This window comes from Peromyscus maniculatus, chromosome 16 (assembly GCF_049852395.1).
Source record: "Peromyscus maniculatus bairdii isolate BWxNUB_F1_BW_parent chromosome 16, HU_Pman_BW_mat_3.1, whole genome shotgun sequence".
In the NCBI taxonomy this organism is placed as follows: domain Eukaryota; kingdom Metazoa; phylum Chordata; class Mammalia; order Rodentia; family Cricetidae; genus Peromyscus; species Peromyscus maniculatus.
The window spans coordinates 45,804,364-45,824,004 of NC_134867.1; the positions used below are offsets into that span (position 1 = coordinate 45,804,364).

The window sequence follows — 19,641 nt, forward strand, 5'->3', positions numbered from 1 at the left end:
AACATACTCAGTGTCAAGAGAATGCCACATTCCTCTAGAAGCATCCTCATCTGTCTAGGGCTTCACATGTCTTTTGACTGAACCAGGGCTTCATTCTATGCTTGACCTCCACCTCTAGGAGTGTTTAAGCGCACTGTGTAACATTTGTACATGGACAAGATTGTCCAATGGCCATGTCCCATTAGGATGTGACCTTTGGCTGTGTTTCATAATTCGGCTACTTTATTCATTTTTGGTTCACCTAATTGGATTTTACCTCTCTCCCTTGTCTTTGAATTGTTTTATGGTATTGAAGTCACTTCCATCCTGTCCTTCTGTCCCTCAGTCTAGTCAGGTTTTCTCATGACACTTTTGGATGCCTACTGTATTTTGAGGGGATAATGTTGATGCCGCATTTATCAGCATGAAACTTCATAATTCTCAGTTTGAGAACTTAGCTTTTCATTGTGGCCTTACAAAGCTGTGGACTTTTCAACTTTGTCTCTTGAGTCAGTCAAGCGGTCTGCTGAGGCGGGCCCTGGCGCCGCCACCTTTCTCACATGGCCATCTTTAAAACCCATCACTATGGTGGAACTGAGCATTGGCCTTCAGCTCGCCTGCGACAGCATATTAAGCACAGCTGGACTCTGGAAACACACTGCCCACTGCATGGAGCTTTGGACTCTTTCCTAACCCAGGAAAATGGTTGTTGAGCTCTTGAGCCCACTTGAAAATGACTTGTGTAATATTTTTCACACCATTTCTCTGTATCTAGAGCACTGGAATGATATCCAGCATGGATTTACCAAAATGTCTTGAACAAAAAGTCTCTACTTTGCCACATGGCAGTGACTGACAGGTAAAACGTCAGCAAGACCTAGAAAACAATACAGTCTCAGGGCTTAGTGTTAAGATTTTAAAACTTTTGATGTGCATGTGCTCTTGATGTGGGTGCATGTGTATACATGCATTTGCATGTGTATATGTATACATGCATTTGCATGTGTACAGAGGTCAATCTCTTTCGCACAAGGTGGCTTTGATCCCCAGCGTCTCATAAAGCAGGGCATGGTGCTGAAGGCCTTTAATCCCGATACTCAGGAAGTAGAGGTAGGAAAATCTTCAGTTCAAAGTCAAGAGTGGAGAGTTTAATGCCATCCTGAGCTACAGGAGATACTGCCTTAAAAAAAAAAAACGATGATAACTGGGCAGTGGTGGCACACTCCTTTAACCCCAGCACTTGGGAGGCAGACACAGGAGGATCTCTGAGTTCGAGGCCAGTCTGGATTATAGAGTGAGCTCCAGGACAGCCAGGGCTACGCAGAGAAACACTGTCTCAAAAACAAAACAAAACAAAGCAAAAGATACAAAATAGGAAGAAAACTAGTTGGAAGAGGAGGGGGTCAGCAGGAGTGGGGTGGTGGTAGGAGAGCCTATCAGTGCCAAACATAATCTAAATATGCTATGTACGTGTATGAAACTGTCAAAGAGAGTTTTTTTTGAAAAGATGTTATGTGGGACCGGAAGACACATGAAATGCCATTGATAAAACGAGAGAAATGAATGTCAGCAATCTATTCAGCAATCCCCAAAGACACCCTTCATCTGCAGGGAAATCTCCAAAGGAGACTACTCAAAATAACCCAAAACACAGGCATGCCACATCTGTACTGTCTAAAATCCAGACACTGAAGTATCAGGCAAATGCTTAAGCTCAGACCCTCCTGGAAAGATTATGACAGAACTTTCTTGTGTGTATTTCTTTTTTCCAGGGATTTGTTTGTCTGTTAATAGGTCAGGGATTTGTGTTAGTCTTAGGAGAGTTATAAACCCAAGTACTTGGCTTATCAAAATGATGTCTTATAGTTGTTTTTGTAAAATAGTGGCCAAGATGCCTTCAGAACAGATTCCCAGCAAAATCTGTTTCTAGAGGAGCTGGGAGCAATCTTTCTCATGGGAAGTTGATATTCCAGCACATTTTAAAAATATATATCTTTGGAAAAATCAGAACGTGAAAAGGTCAAGTAGCCAAATAGACTGAGCTTCGTTTGTTCGTGTCCAGGAGCTGTGGGGCAGGAGCTGTTGGGAGAGAGAGGACAAGCAACAGAATGGACTTGAGCAATTTATCCTCTTAAATTTTCCATGGTAAGGGAGAGTCTGGCTTTGTGGAGGACTCCTGTGCATCCGCTGAAGTGTGATATTTCTAACCTGAGAGTCAAGAACTGAGCTGCCCCTTGGAAATGTGTCTCTGGCTTTAGCTGTCCACAGCATCCATTTGAACTGCCCTGACTATACCCCAAGACTCCAAATTGCAGAGCATTACTGTCCCCAATTCCTCCCTGGGACCCTCTCCCTGCCACCTGGCAAGCAGGGAAGACATTTATTAGGAAACTTAAGAAATGATACAAAGGACTGAGATACAGTTTAACCGTAAAGCATATGTGAGTGACCCTAAGTTCAAGCCCCAGAACCACAAATTTCATTGTGATTAGTGAAGCCTGCATAACTTTATAGGCAACCAAATCAAGTCTGTGCATGCATGTGGAGCCTAGAAGAGGGGCTTGGATATTCTCCCCTATGACTTTCCACCTGTTCTTTTGAAGCAGGCTCCCTCCCTGAATCTGAGGCTAACGTTTTCTCAGCTAGGCTGGAGCGTAGCAAGACTCAGCAATCAATTGAGCTGGAGTTAAGGAGGGCTCTGAGATCCAAATTCCGGTCCCCGTGATTGCTCGTCCAGCTCTCCTAACCCCCGAGCCTTTCCTCCAGCCCCACTAAAAGAGAGTTTCATAAAGAAAGCTATAATAAAAATGTTCACGTTGATGCTGTTGAAGGCCCAGGGTATCACTGGCCTTGGCTGTTGTTATCTGAGTTGAACAAGCTTGGAGTCACAAACATTTCCTGTTGTTTGTTACTGTAAAGTGTGAATTTGTATTCGATTTTTAAAAATTAATCGTCTACATCCGTTTGTCAGTTTGACACAAGCTAGAGTCGCGTGGGAAGAGGGGGGCCTCAGCTGAAGAATTGCCCCTGTCCGGTGGGTTTGTGGGTATATATGTGGTGTGTTTTCATGATTAATGATTGGCGTGAAAGGTCCCATCCCACTGTGGGCGGTGCCAGCTGTGGGCAGGTGGTCTTAGAGTATATAAGAAAGCAAGCTGAACAAGTCATGAAAGGAAGCAGTGTTCCTCCTTGGTCTATGATTCAGTTCTCGCCTTCAGGCTCCTGCCTTGAGTTCCTGCCTTGGCTTACCTGGATGATGGAGTGGGACACAGAGGTGTAAGATGGAATAAACCCTTTCTTCCCCAACTTGTCTTGGGGGCAGTGTTTGATCACAGGTACAGAAGGCAGACTAGGACACGTGGTTACAATGTCCTATTGGGTTGCCTCGGTACATTTTGTAATGATCAGTCAGGGTAACTGGTTGGTCTGTCCCCTCAGATCATTGTCATTGTGGGTGGGTGGGGGTGAGAGCATTCAAATTCTTTTCTGCTAGCCATCTGCAGGACACTATTGGAAAGTGCTGTCACCTTCTGTGTGCTGACACACTGGGACTTGTCCTTCTGCTGCCCAAGCTCTTCTCTTCTCCCTTTCCCCCTCTTCCTGGTATCTGCTAGCCACTGTTGTCTTTGTCTATGGTTCCATAAGTGGGTGAGCTCACGCAACATTGGTCTCTTCTTCCTGGCCTGCTCCACTTAACAGCTCCTGGATGTATTGTCATAAATGACAGGATTTCACGTTTTATTTTTAATGGACCACTGACACCCAGCCATGCATTTACTACCTCACACTGATGCCCCCCCCCCCCCCCCGCCCCGCCGCCCTGGGGTTGGTTCCGCAGCTCAGGTACCACAAATATTCTGGAGTAAACATGGGCATGCAGATGCCTCTTCAATAGATTGATTTCATTGTCTTCTTTATATACACAAGCAATAGTGTGGTTGTTGGATCATCTGGAAGTTCTATTTTTAGTCAGCTTTAAAAGAAAAAAAAAAAACAAAAAAAACTCTACATTGTTTTCCATAGCTGTAGTAATTTACATTTCCATCAAAAGCGTATAAGAGGCCCAATTTTTCTCTTTATTCCCTTGCCAACATGTTTGTCTTTTTTGGTAACAGCAATTCTAACTAGAGTGAAGTGATGTCTCGTGGTTTTGACATGGATCTCTCTGATGGTTGGCAATGTTGATCATTTCGCTCGCATATGTGTTGGCCATTTGTATGTCTTGCTTTGCAAATGTCTGTCTATTCACATCTTTTGCCTCCTTTTAACATCGGATTATTTGGGGGATATTTTGCTCTTCAGCTTTTTGGGGTTCCTTGTGTATTTTGGATGTTAACCCCTTGTCAGATGTATAGATTGCAAGTGTTTCCTCCCTTTCTGTATGTTGTCAAACATCTTTTAAACAACCTTCTCCAAACATTCTTTATAAGAGAGAAGGAAACCAGATGGTGAGGGTCGTAACCCTCTTTCTGAAGGTGGCGTAGCTTTGAGGGTGCTGTGGGTGCAGGTGGTCCAAATTACCTCCAGCTTCAAACGAGCTATTCTAAGCAAGCTGGAAACTGTACATATGGGAGGGTTAATAAAGACAGGAACTAAACTCCTAGTTAGAAACATAATAGAGATTTTTGTAGGCAGATCAGTGCGGTTTCTGTGCCACACAGCGTCTCTGGGACAATGTAAAGCTCCCAGTGAGCATTTTATACCCACACACTCCTCAGCTAAAACACGGTAGATACGCTTCTGAATTAAATCAATGGAAGGAGGGATTCTCCCTGTGGCTTGAGGATAGTGGAAAATTGATCTGTACTGTTTTCTTGTTACATGGTCTTTCTGGTGCTGTGCAAGGACAGAGAAAAAGTCATTGGGGTAACAGTGGCTGGCACAGAGAGATGAGATTCTGGGTCCTGCATACAACTTACATGCAGAGCCTGGTTCACAGTGGACACTCACTAATAGAAGTCTCCCTGTATGGCTCATCTGGCATTACCTGGGATGGTTTGGGAGATTAGCAGAGGAGGACAGGAGAAAGTGAGTTTCTTAATATATTGAAGGGGTCTTGTAGCAAAACAAGTTAAAGGATTGAGTTTTACCTCCTATTTCATTTTTAAAGATTTTTTTCAGTGCTCTTAAATTGATAAACTAAGTATATCACACTATATATACTTATGAAGCAGGATGTGATGTTGTGATGTATCTACATGATGTTGTATGCTTAAATCAAGCCAATCAACCTATCTATCACCAATATATATATATTTTTGAGCTGCAAAAATGTACTGGAGGATTATAGTCCTTTCCTAATCTGAAACCTTAGGTGCCAACTGTATTTCTGAATTCATGCTTTTTTTTTTAAAGAAAGATAGTGTAAAAAGAGTATACTATACAGAAGTGGATTATCCTCAGTATAGTCTGAGTGGATTCATATAAACAGTAGCAATCAAATTGCTGTGGAAAAACATGCTCATTCACTCTGAATGAAATAAAGATTTTAAATTGTATTCAATCAGGTTGGGAAACTTAAACAGGAATCATATTTTCCAGAACTTTACACATTTTTAAACTGCACATAAGGGCTTGTGGGTCTGAGATAAATCACACCAATGAGTATTTATTGGGTTGTCCAAGGAATGTGATTAGTATTTTAAAGTGCATTTCAAACAGCCAACAAAACAAACATTCAGAATACAACCCATTTGTCATTTAGAGGTGAGGTACAGCAAGAAGGGGAACCAAGACTTAAATTTTTGAACCATGAACCAAGACAGTATAATGGTATGTGTGTTGGGCGATAAGGACTTTCCATTGATGATGTCCAGCTACCTCTTGCCAAGACTTCAGACTTAAGGATGTGTTTTTCTCTTCTTATGTCTCTGCTAATTCCTCTCTCTTTTTTCCCCTCAAAAATAGTTAGTTTGCCCTAGATTTTGTGCTGATGACAGTCTGGGCGGCTGTCACATCTTAATCAGGGCAAGTTGATGAGGTGTGGAGACCACAGTGATTTCAGTTTTCTGGGAGCCATGCTTTTCTTTAAAAAGAAAAACATACAATATAAAACCATTTTTATTTTAATTCATGGCCTGATAAATCTTGGGAATCATGTGACAGAATTAAAATTAATAGGGATAAAGCATCACTGGGGGACCAGTGGCTGCTACAGGGAGATGGGATCCAGTATCCGGAGTGTGGCTTGTAAGTAGTGTGGTGTTTAGGAGAGCCACTGAGTGATAGTTCTGTTCTTTCTAGAAGTCTCTCTAGGTTGCCCATACTTTTGCTTGTATTGTCTGGGATGCCTTGGGAGGTCAGCATGTAAGAGCAGTGTAAGGCGAGGGCAGAATCGCTGAGAAACGTAGCTTTTCAGAGTTGACAGTGATAGGCATGAGTGCAGTATTTGGCTTATCCTGTGAAAGGACCTAGCATCTTTAGGAATGTCTGAATTTATAGGGGAAAACACAAGTCATTAATCTCAGTTGCAATGGAGGACTGAAGAATTTGTAAGTGGTTTGTCATCTGGGAGTTCCAGGGATATAAATAACTCCCCTTTGTGATTGAACAACCATAGGCAACGGTAATACCAGAGATTTTTTTTGCTTTTTTTTCTTACTGTGTACCTGAGAGTGACGTTGAGGTTTGGCACCCCGATCTCTGCTTCTCAAGTATTGGGGTTACAGGTGTGCATCACCACACTGCTTTTCTGATGACCTGAGCTTAGAACTCAGGCTTCCATGCAGGCTAAGCAAGCACTCCACCACCTGAGCCACATCACCGGCTCTTGGACTTTTTTTTTTTTTTTAACCCTTTCAGAACAACAATCCCCCAGAGTCCTGCTGTAGTGTGTATTTATTGCACTGTAGATCAAATGAGGTCATTGTAAATCGTCTTGCTATACCTGACAAAATGCAGAAGACAGAGTTGTTTGGGCTCCGGGATCTCGTATGATTGCAGCCACATGGCCTGGTATGTGATTTCTTCAGGACCCTGCAGGTCCCTGCACTCTCATATCATAAGCAGTTTCGAGGGTCTTGTTTACACAGCCAAATTGCAGAAACGAAGTGCAGTGGCTTGCCAGGTTTTCATCAATGCCTCTCCTCTGACCCTCGGGTGTCCACTGCTCAGACGGCTGCGGAGGGCGAGATCCAGTCCAATCTCCCTCCTGACCTCTTTTGGCAGATGTCTCCTATCATTAGTTTCATTAGTGAATTTCCTGTATATTTTGCTGTGAGGACAGGTGGATAAAAATTCTGAGCAGGAATATGGAAATTAGTTGTAATAAAAAAAAAAAACCACCAAAATCGAACAGCAATGCATTTAAATATTTTATCTGCCTCTCCCTGCCCCCCAACAACAACCAAAACACTTTATACTCTTAAATGGAAAAGTTATCCAGTCTTCCTGTGATATTAGTGATAAGGATTGAAGCCCACTTGGTCTAACCCCCCAAGAAAGGATCCTTTATTGTAGTATTTGGGGGGATTCCTTGTTACCTTTCAGTTATCCGTGCCTCTTCCTGTTCCTGTTGGCTCTGGCATCTTTTGGAAAGCAGTGTGTTTTTGCATAGCATGTGCACTTTTTTTTTCCCCCTAAACGTGCAGCACATTCAACATTGCAAGCATTTTCTTTTTCTTTCTTTCTTTCTTTTCCTCCTTTGCTTAGAACAGAGGTGGAAACCCCGGGGGACTCAAGTACCCACTTGATAGGCTCAGTCTCTCTTAATCAGCCTGTAATGGAGCTAATGGCTGTTTGTCATCCTTGGAGATATAAATTTCCTGGCGGTGGCTCCTGCAGACAGTGCGTGAAGTGTGCTCAGTGTGCCAGCAAGGGCTGATAATCAGTATAAGGGCAGGGTGCTCCGTTAGTCACAAGAGCCAGGGCTTCCAGGCTGCCAGCTGCAGGACCCGACTCGCCACTCCTGAGACATGGACAAAGCCGGTAGGTCAAACCAGCCCGAATTCTTCCTAGCTGCTGGCTTCCTCTGCAGCCCACATCCTCTGCAGCATGCATCCTTCCCTATTTGTAGCTAGAATTCTGGACTTTACTGTTCCAGATTGGGAGGCATGCAGTACATTAACCCTGATGGTGCATGGACCACAAGGAAATCAGTGTTTGCTTTGCAGTTTAGAAATTGGGGACATAGATTCCCATGCCACGGTCACCCTTTTTTTGAAGACTACCCTGCTATTTTAATTTAGGCTTCAGGAAATGTGGTGTTTGATCTTTTGTACTGAGCACAGTAGGTGCAAAAAATGCATATAGTTAATGACAAAAGTATTGCTAAGGGATGGCAGAAGGGACTTGGAGCTAATATTAGAGTTGATAGATTTTTGGAAACATTGTAATATTCACTGTGTAATAACTTAAGAATTATTTGGTCTGATGCTTTTATCCTATTAGAACACATTGTCAAATATGTTGCTGTGTGCTTTGATATTTTAATACAAGAATGCAGACATTAGGTATCAGCCTGTCATTTATCTTTTAAAAGAGTGTTTGTTTATACTGTCTTTGCATGACAGCTACACAAACATAACTGGGGAAGTATTTTAGCTAATTAATCTTAATTAATTAATTAACTAATTAAAAGCTTCACTTCTCAGGGAGAAGTTTTTGGTCTTTCTTTGCTATAGAGAACTTTGAGAAGCTGCATGCTGTGGGATTGTTCCCATTTTCTGACCCCCCACCCCCAGTTATGCTCTGGATTAGCTCCCCTCTGAAACTCAGTAGGTCAGTCACTTGGTGTTCTGACTGGATGGTGGTGTCTGCAGCGCCTGGAACTCTGGGTGCTCTCCTGAGAGGATTCACTGTTTTTGATATATGCTGTACCCCAAGACCACCCCCCTGGTGGTAAACGGGTTTGTTAGGAAATTGATCAGTTTCGGTCATCTGTGTAGGTAGTTTAGACGTGCCGAGATTTTTGAAGGCAGTATATGCTGCTGCCTTTGATAGAGTAGCTTGCCAGGCTGAAACCACTCATTACAATCATTCTGACGTGGACACTGAACAAATTTAAATAAATTAGAGTAGTATACTATCAGGAATGAAAATCCTAGGGGGAGGGGGGTGGAAGAAATAAAAGAAGAGGAGGTGTGTGTGTGTGTGTGTGTGTGTGTGTGTGTGTGTATGTGTATGCGTGTGTGTGCATATGTGCATGCGTGTGTGTGTGTGTGTGTGTGTGTGTGTGTGTGTGTGTGTGTTTAGTAACAGGCAGGCTGGATTCCTGCGTATACCTGTAGCTCCACTTTGGTTATGACATGGTGCTGTAGAGCTTGGCATGAACTCTCCAGGGTCTGCCAGTCTATGACATGGCACATTCTGAAGACCAACCAGAAACTTCTCTGATTACAGTAGAGAAGTGAGTAAAAATAAACAAACAAACAAATAAATAAACAGACAAGCTAGCATCCTTAATTTAGCCTCTTCTAAAACTTCAACCACCCACAATTAATTACGCTGACGTCCCGGCAGAATCATCACTTTAATTCAGTAAATGCCCTTCTGAACTGACTCATATATTTATTTTAAAGGCCATTTAAGAAAAATTCAAGAAGCAGCATCCTGGAGCAGCCTTTTTGGAGGCTTCAAAATGGTGAAGGCTGATTATTTCTTTCTTAGCTAACTAGCTTTGGGGAAATGAGTGTTTTTAGATCATTTCTAGCTATATTTGTTTGTGTAACTAAATGCCACTAACAAAATACCTGTGCTCTTGACAAGTTTCACGCGTACTAATGTACTCTGGAAAGTGACTCTTAAAACAGAGATGTCTGTGTTATTTCCAGTTTTAGGTGCAATCCCCAGGATAGGAATGCATGCTTTTCGGCAGAAAGACAGACTTTCAGTGATACTATTTGGAAAGTTCAAAAATAATCCATCAGTGATGACTTTGCATAGTCATTGTTTCTTGGGTGATGTAAGCACCAGTCATGCAGAGGGACTAGGTAAACATCAGTTACCTACACACACTCTGATAAACTGTATTCGCTATAAGAATGGCATTTAAGATGAGTTGGTAAGTGACCAAAAACAACCCCCCCCCAAAACTCAAAGCCTAGCTGTCTTTAACATGATGCCAAGTGGCCCAGTTCCCTTGGAGCATTGAAGCATCTCCAGTCTCATTTAAATAAAAGAGTGCTGTTGAATATTTGCATCTATCTCTATAATCAGAAGTGGATTTCAGTGGTGACTCTCTGAGCCCCACCATTTGAAGCTGAACTCCATCCTGACAGTTGGACCATCAGTTTCTTCCTGAAGTAGCCACAGCCCCTTCCAGCAAGTCCCCTTCCCCCCTGCTCGGGACTTGCGTAATCCTTAGGCAGGAACACAAGAATGGGGCTGCACGAGCTAAATGCCTTCGATTTCTTCCGATCAATCAGAATACCACATCAGAGATATTTTCATGTGGCTTCTGTTGTCCAACAAGGAAAAGAGCCACCAGAGGGGATTCTGTCCCTTTGGGTGAGGCATGAGCTTCTCAGAGACGTTGCCTTTGGGATCCAGTCTTCTCTTCAGAGCAGAGCCAAGAACGTTCCCACCAGCTCAGGGGAAGGAGACATCCCTTCTCCATTATTGCTGGCTTAGGTCTTCCTTTAAAAGCTTTTCCTGGAATAACAATGAAATATTTATCAAACTATGTATATGGACTATGTCAGGACACTCTCAGCAACCCACAATCTTTTTTTTTTTTTTTTTTTTTTTTTTTTAACAATTCTACAGTATTTTCTTCTTTGAAGTTTCACAACCTCAGAGAGGTGGCCTTTTATAGTTACTAACCGATGGCCACACGTACAGTCCAAGTCACTGCACTGGTGTGTTTGTGTCCCTCTGCCATTTCTTGCCTCGGTTCCTCAAGAGGTTCTCATAAGTGACTCTTGAAAAGAGGTTGAGGTATTGATGATGAGTAGAGAATGGTGAATATCCAAAACAATGTCATTCCACAGTATTGTAAACTGTCCTTTCCCGTCTATTGGGCTCATTTTCCTTGCTTGAAATCAATATATTTTATTCACATTGTATGGATTTTAAAAGGTGCTGTGACTGAGAGAGGAAGCAACAGCTGCTGAGAGCCCTTGGCCTTTTGCCTTATATTTTTTGGCTCAAAGGTTTTTGACCCTTGGTGTACAATCTCTGAATCACATCTACTGTCTTTGATTTCCTTGCCAAAGAACTAGGAGGGCTAGTCTGAGGTAGACTGAGGAAGGTTCACAACAGAGCCATCAAGAACACCCAGTCATAATACACATGTATTGAATGATTCTGTCACCCTGGGGACAATGAACGAGTGATAGAAACTTCATTTGCTTCCATCTCCCATCTCTAAGAGATGACAGTCCATCTCCCCATCTCGTAGGATTGGAATGAAGAGAAAAGCAGATAACCCTCGAAAAGCTTTTGCCGCGGTGGCCGGCCTATGCTGTTTAGAGAGTCATCAGAGAACGGAAGCAGGCTGCCTTTGTGAGCAAATATCTGTTCTAGCAAATATCTGGCTTTAGAAGAAATGCAAGTGGCAATGTGGAAAAGCAAGCAACGAGAGCAGTCAGGTGACTGGCCCAAGTGTATAATTGGAAATTGATGTGGGTGGCTCCGTGGGGATGAGGTAGAGGGGTGCATTGGATGTGCATCATAGAGCATGCTGAGTGTGTACGTAGGCAGGGCTCACCTAGTCAAAGGAGAACTTTGGGGTTTCTAGTTTGAGAATCTAATAGTCTGACACTATGAACACAGAATACATTTTAAGGAAAAGGTGGCAAATCCTATTTTGGAACTGTTGAATTAAAAACACCTCCTGTGTCAGCCATAGAAGTTCAAGGTAGATGGAAGATTTACACACACACACACACACACACACACACACACACACACACACACGGAGGGAAGGGGATTCTTTATTAACTATGGATTTGAGATAAAGCAGGGTAGTTGGTTTGTTTGGGTTTTCTACCTATTTAAATGTATATTTAAATGTGTATATCTTCAGCCCAGTGACCCCATGAACACTTAATACTGGCTCCCACCCCCACCCCCTGCCTGTGGCAGATCCCATAGGGGGCTATAGAGTAAAGAGACTTTCAAAGGCTTTGTCTTTTCAACCTAGATGGAAAGAAGACCAGACCCACGGTGGGAAAATGCCCCTAAGGCCTAAAATAATTTGGATAAGGGCCAGACTGTTCTATGAGAAGATGTAAACACAAAGACATTTTATTTTAAGCAGGTTTAAAACTCAAATTTTTAAACAGGAGAATTTACTTTAGAAGGCTCTCATACCAACGTGTCCGAACAATCAAAGGTACTGTTTCATCAGGAGTAGAGTGACTAGAGGGGTAAACTCCCCATGAGAGTTCAAGTATTTTGAAAGAGAATGCCTCCTAAGACATTTTGCTTTGTTTGCAAACCATATTTGACATGTTTATCTTCTTCCTCTAATCTCCTAGTGCAGTAGTATTGATCTATTATTTTCTGTAATTTTGCTAGTCATGATACTTTGTAGAAATATAGCATACAAGCATAGAACATATGTATACAACATATGAATGTATCTCTCTCTCTCACACACATACACACATACATTTGTAAATACTTTTCATATGTGCCTATGAGTGCACACTTGGTTGGGAGGTTATCAGTCTTGATGTAAGGGACTGTAATAGTTACAGTTATCCTAATAAACCATGCAAATTTAACACAGATTTTTCAAAAAAGAAATACATTTTTTCCTCTCTGAAAGACTCCTTTTATTTATTACTGATCACTTTATTGTCCTTAGTGTTTCATTTCTGAGTGGTGAGGACCACATTCAGGACCCTGTGCCTACAAGTCTACCCCTTCCCTGCTGACCGAAATCCTCAACGCTTTATTATACATGCTATTTACGGTGAAACAGATGGGTTACCACTGTAATTTATCAAAAAGACCACTGTGTTATTTCAGCATTTTATATTTCTGTAAATGAGTATTTTTAAGAACACCCAGGGTCCGCGTAAAAATACTTTTCTAAGCAAAAATAATGAGTGCTGGATAAATCTACTTTTGGGGACATTTGTTTGCTAGATGCTTATATTATTGTAGAAATCACTGCTCTTTAAAAGAAAACTTCAAAAAGTGGAAATAGGCTTATGTTAAAATGCTAAGTGCTCTAAGGATGACACTCAGTGTTCTTCCTAGTTTTCGTTTTAACTGTAGAGTGGCTTTGACCTCCCGAGGATAAATTGGTAAGCTTGGCCAAGTGTGTACAGCAGCAGAGAAAGTGTCTCAAAAAGAAGCCTTCTTCTTTTTGTTTTCAGACCATTGGAATTGGTTCTCAATGCTTGTTTCCCCCTCCCCTCCTTTTGCAAACTCTCACTTTACAACAGCATAATAAACTCTACATTTTCTATATCCACAAGATGAAGTAGGAAGGCTGGTCAAGTGGTTTCAGTCAAAAGGAACCGCTGGAAATGATAGGGAAAGAAAGCAACAAGCACGCACTTGGGCGACAAAGCAGGGGAACAAGCATGAATAATATTCCATTTTATACTCGTTCCACGAGTTGCTAAGTACTTCCACAAGATATGCACACTGAGAATTTAATGTTCAGGCAAGTTGGGAAACTGTTGAGTTTAACAGTATTCAACGAGGCAGTTAGCATGCTCCTAGGATTAGCATATAATTCCTTGCCTGCATTAACTGACATTAGTTGGAAATTCCTCAGATGGACGACACAGAGCTGTCCTTCCCAATTATATCAACCATAGAGTTTCCCACAGAATGCCTAGGTATGTGAGGTAGGTATGCAGAATTGGAAATCACTGTTCAAGTCTCTGTGTTCTCATGTTTGCTTTCTGTTTTCACCCTTTGCTTCCTCTCCTGAATGCTTTTTCACTCTCAACTTCCTGAAATAAGTAGTCATTTTGGGTGCCTAGAAAACCATTTGTGTCCTTAAATACCAAAGCTTGGTTAGTTAGAAATGGAATGACTGTGGCATCTGTGTTCAAGGTTTGCTTATTCTTCCTTGTTGTTGGCCTTCGGGGCATGCCAGTGATGCTCACGGTCACTTTCTGATGACGTAAGGAGAGAGAGGCAGCCAGGACTTCAACCTGCTTTGTACCGGAGTGGAATTTAATTGCAAACATGGGCCCCAGAGTGAAGCCACATCTTTTATTTATCCAAACTTAACATTTAGAATGAAGCATTAAAAATTGATGATAGGAGATTTTGTATGTCAAAGGCAATTTCAGAGTTCTATTTTTATACTTCAGGTACCAGGAGCGCAGCAAAAACAAAGGACAAACATATTCAACTAAATGTTGCACGTCTGGAGAGGAAGAAAACAGATTTTTGTGAATGAATCTTCTTCTCTCCGTGCCAAGTTAAATATTTTACAAAATTACACCGTTAATATTTGCAGTCAACCTATTAGTAAATATTATTTGCCCCTGAGTCACATCTCATTAAGCTGGGGTAAGAGCTTTACCCACTAAGTGGATGGTTTCTAAGCAAACCCAACTCTTCCAACAACAGCCAAATCCAGCATCTTTCTGTTGTCAAGCAGCTTTAAGAATGATGATTCTGGCCCTTTGTATCTTCCACAGCACTACATACAGAGACTGAACCTAATGTTTGAGTGTAATAAATGGTGTTTTGAAAATTTAAATCAAATAGGTCATTTAATGACTTTGGAACAATTTTTCCAAAAGGGAATTAATTTTGAAATACCTGATGCAGACATCAGTGCATGGGTAAGAACAAAATATAATATAAGCTGAGACGAAAGGATTATGAGTTTGAAGATAGCCTGGTCTACACGACTGGATACTGTTTCCACACTCCCCAAAAATATAACTATCCAATTCTTTCATAAGTATTCAACATTTGTGACAATTTATGAAACAGAATGCATGTAGTAAACTTCACGAATGAGGTCTTACACCATGGCAGAAAGTTATTCACAATTTTCTCGGAAGGGTGTAATAGTATGAAGGTCATTAACGAAATTATTTTTATAAAGGGATGTGAATAATTTTAATGATATTTAAATAAAATGTAGACACACCCTTTTGTAAAGTGTCTCTCTTGTCTTCCAGAGAATCCAGGCCACATATAAGATGACAGGGTTTCAATCCCCTTATCTGGTTAGATGAGACCCAGACCGAGGCAGGTTTTCCTACTACTTCACATAAAGTATCTGCAAGCCTGTGTTTTCAGGTAGTTCCATTACCACCTTTAAAACACTCAGTTCCATGGTACCCAGCTATCCAACAGCCCCCCAAATTACATTTTTAAGTTTCCTCACATAAACCACTTGGTTCAAAATATTTAACTTTCTAATTATGTCTGGTGACTGAAATGAAGTCTCATGACTGGACTTTCGAGTCGTGGTTTCCATTCTTAGACCTGAATCATTCAGTCCCAGCAGTTTTTACACCTTAATAGGTGTGAAGTTCAAATCCTGCCATTCGTTGCTATTAGTAACTGCCCGCACTTGGGTTTCTCCCTGTATCTTGTCAGTGCTCCTGCATCTCCTGTTTCCACAGTCTGTTCTAGTCTCTGTTTTGTACATGTAAAAAAAAAAAATGTGTGTGACGCTTGCTTTGGTTCTTGTGTTCTTTCCATGCCATCCATCATTCCTGTACCCATATATCCAGGAAGTATTTTCTGGTACCAACTGTGTTCCAGACAGCATACTAATCAGCGTGGACACAGGAAATGACACAGAACTCCTTCCTGAACCTTCTTTCTGACCGAGAAAATTAAGGAGTCATTGTAGAGAAAATGCTTGAGAGTTCTGTGTTGTGAAGTTCATTGATGGATACACATTTGGGCATCCTTTCTTTGAAATGCTTGGAGTCAGAAGTGGTTACAATTTTGGATTTATTTTCTGACTTTGAAATATTTGCAAGTATGTAATATGACACTTGAGGAAAGAATCCCAAGTCTCAACATAGCATTCACTTACAAGTTCTCTGCATCTTGTGCACTACAGGATCTGAAAGTATCCTACAAGCCATGTTTTGGAGGCTTGGTGCTCAGGGAGGCATTGTTGGGAAGTAGTGAAAGCCTTACAAGGTAGAGGCCAGTGGGAGCTATTTATGTGATTAGGGCCATGCCTTTAAAGGGGAAATACGGGACTCTTGTCTCTTCCTTCTCCTCCTGTCCTCTTGGGCCATAAGGTGAACATTTTAACTGTACCTTGTGTTCCTGCATGACATACTGTGGAGACACAGGTCCAAAGCCACAGGGCCTAGTGACCATGGACTCAAACCTCCCAAACTGTGAGCCAAAGCAACCTTGTCTCTTTATGAGTTGATTACCTTGGGTATTTATTCTAGCAACTGGAAGTTGATCAACACTCACAGACGGAGGATGAGTTTATATTTTGACTGCAGCGCATCACATGAGTTCAAGCATAGCATTTCCACATATAACATCATATTGGTACTCAAAAAGTTTTGAGAGTCATTTTTGATTTCAGATTTTCTAGTTAGGGGTGATCGATATATATTTAGATAGAGAATGAGTTCAGTTGAGTATTATTCTATATAGGGCCACCAGAGAACGCCCCTGAGAGGTTCTCATGCAAGCTGAGAATCACAAATTTTTCAGAACGCTAACTGATTAGGGTGTTTGTACGACAAAAATCTAGGCCAGTGTTGTTGGGGACTGATGCAAGTTATGAGAAAGGGACCCCCAGCTGAAGCTGAGCTTCTTCAGGATAATCATCAAGAACCTACCAGTTGGGCCTCTGTCCTACCAGCTCTCAGGAGCCTTGGAAAGGTTTTAGGTAGAGATATGACGTGACTGTCCCTGCTGAATTCAAGGCAGGTCAATACGTAGAAGAGCAGGAACTGGGGCTTCCAAGATGAAATCCACACAGTCAGTTCTTGAGGGAGGAGTTTACAGAGGGAGAACAGCAGGGGGAGGAGATTTACTGTAGCTAGAGTTTTCCTGCCCGGCCCACAGTCAGGACAAATCTCTGTCACCCACCAGTCCCACAGCCGCTCAGACACAACCAAGTAAACACAGAGACTCATATTGCTTACAAACTGTATGGCCGTGGCAGGCTTCTTGCTAACTGTTCTTATAGCTTAAATTAATCCATTTCCATAAATCTATACCTTGCCACGTGGCTTGTGGCTTACCGGTGTCTTCACATGCAGCTTGTCATGGCGGTGGCTGGCAGTGTCTCCTTCTGCCTTCCTGTTCTCTCAATTTTCCTCTCTGTTAGTCTCACCTATATTTCCTAGCCACTGGCCAATCAGTGTTTTATTTATTGACCAATCAGAGCATTTGATATACAGACCATACTGTTGCCTCAGCCCCCAAGTCCGGCTTCTAATATCTCCCCCCCCCCCAACCTCCAAGCCCTGGTTATTCTCGGAGCATGTGTGGAGTTCAACAGCATCTCCTCCACTTACTGGCAATACTCGGTTTGAGCCTTCTTCCAAACCAGCTTGCAAAGTCTTAAGGGCAGATGGCCCCTCTTAGACATCTTTTGTGCCTTTCAAGGAGTCAGGAGGGTTGTTCTGAACGCTAGCCATCTGTGAAAAACACTTGTAAATGTTTTCTGAAATGCCAACCTCTGTGTTCCGTGCTGGACAAATGCCATCCTGGAGGGAGGGGGGAGGTCAAAATGTCATGTTTTGTAGATGAGCTGCCTATATTATTCTGATAGAGCAACCAGTGTGAGAACCATTACTGTAGTGTGTTCTCTCTCCCTCCCTCACCCCCTCTCTCCCCTCCTAACTCTAAACCTCCTCTCCCTCCCTCCCCCTTCCCTCCCTCCCTCTCCCCTTCCTCCTTCTCTCCCCTCTCTCCTCTCCTATCTCTAAGTCCCCTGTCCCTCCCCTTTTCTTCTTGCTTCCCTCTTGCCCTGATTGCTTCTGTGTGTCCCTCCCCTCGCCAATGAACAGTCTAACAGAGAATTTGTGTTTAGGACTTACCCACTTCCTGAAGAAACATGAGTCTGGGAACGAAAGAGACCTTTAAGGAAATGGCTAGGGTAAAAGAATTGTTTCTGGGTGACATAACAGACCTAATGAAAAGACAGGAGGTATAGAGAGCCTGGGTCACCAGCTCCCTATACCTCTCCCTGTGTCTTTCAGATAAGTTAAATGTCCAGGGTTAAGAGTAAACACCATAGTAGAAACTATTGCTGGGGAGTCTTTCCACGGGCATTTTAAATGATAGGAGATGCTAAACACCATGTACCAAGGGGAATGTTATAGCAGAGGTACATGATTAGACACCCCCCCCCAAGTACTTCTGTGATTGGTCATCATTAACTGAGTCTGTACTGAGTGGGTGGGTTGGAGCCAGTTAGATACTCATGCTGCATTTCCTGTTTCCTGTATCAGTGCAACTTACCACAGATGCTCTGCTTCATCCTGACAAAGACATAGGTCCTGTCCTACCTTATATATCTGCTTCTGACACACACAGTACACACGTACATATGTATACATATTCCAGAATAAATTTCAGAACAATTTGAACCAATATTATAATAGGTTGGTTTGATAATGTACTTTTCTGGTATGTTGATTAATAAGTGGTGCTTTTTATAACAAACTTAATATATATCCTCTAATGAGAACAATACAATCAAACAAAACCATCTTTTAATGTTTGACTTAACAATCCCACACATTTGAGAATGTGCAAATGGAAAGGGCTTTTAACTCTAAATGTTTGGAGGAATAAAGAATCTAGTCTTGGGAAGAACCCTAGGGATGGGCAGAGGAGGCCTCAGCCCAGACCGTGATTTAGTCTTCTGAGTTATACAGGCATAGATGCACTTTACACACCAACTCTGCTTTCCTCCTCCTCCTCCTCCTCCTCCTCCTCCTCCTCCTCCTCCTCCTCCTCCTCCTCCTCTTCACTCACTCACTCACTCACTCACACCTCCTGTGTCACACCCATGGTGTCATACGGTCTCTACTTCCTCTATACAGTGGAGTTCATCTGGACAGGCCATTCATGGTGGCACACGCCAGTCATAGCAGTCATTGGGGAGGCTGAGGTACGAAGATTCCAAGTCTGATGCCTGCTGGGACTATATAGTGAGACCCTGTTTCATAGTAAACAAATGAGTCATTTTGTAGATAAGTTTGTATGTACCCATGGTGAGACTCATAAAATGAAATCACTCTGTTTCGTGTGTTAGGATACTTGATGGTTGCTGATGCGAAAGCACACTCTTATCAGTAGTATCACAAAGTTCTTGTGCTGTGTGCAGAAATGCTCTGCTAGGTCCTATTAGAGGCCTGCCTGAAACTGTAAACCATGAAGCGACTTTCACAAAACTGTGGCAGTGGAAGTGGAACAAGAACTCACCACAAGAAGTCTGTGTTCACTTGTCCCACTTCCTATGGAAAAACACTCACCAAGTTCTCTCATTTACCAAGGCGTGTGTGAAACTCTATCCACTCAACTTGCCTTGAATTTATCACCTGCTACGTACTGATTCGCGTTTCATAGACTTGGGTGTTATTTTCTTAGTAATGGAAATTTGGCAGCTATCCAAGTCTAAAAGCAGCTTAGCATGGGGGCATTTTTAATAAAGGGATAAAAGGGACCACTGCTAACCTTGACCTTTGAGGATGGTCAGGGTGGCACACAAAATGAAAATACCTTGAGCTTCCTGGGTGGAGCTTCATCCTTCAGAGGACCCGTGGTGTTTACCCATGGTCCTGTGAACAG

At 42.3% G+C, this 19,641-nt stretch overlaps 1 protein-coding gene across 9 annotated transcripts in view; it reads left to right on the forward strand.

The window, feature by feature from the left end:
* Positions 1-19,641, forward strand: part of Phactr2 (phosphatase and actin regulator 2) — a 270,721-nt gene that overhangs the window by 77,393 nt on the left and 173,687 nt on the right. Inside the window, exon 1 of one of the 9 annotated variants that reach the window (XM_076552737.1) lies at positions 7,758-7,905. The exons of the other annotated variants lie outside the window; for them this stretch is intronic. Within the exon in view, the coding sequence (XP_076408852.1) occupies positions 7,893-7,905 (13 nt within the window). The 5' untranslated portion in view covers positions 7,758-7,892. Of the gene's footprint in view, positions 1-7,757; positions 7,906-19,641 lie in introns of those variants that run through there. 9 annotated transcript variants of the gene reach the window in all.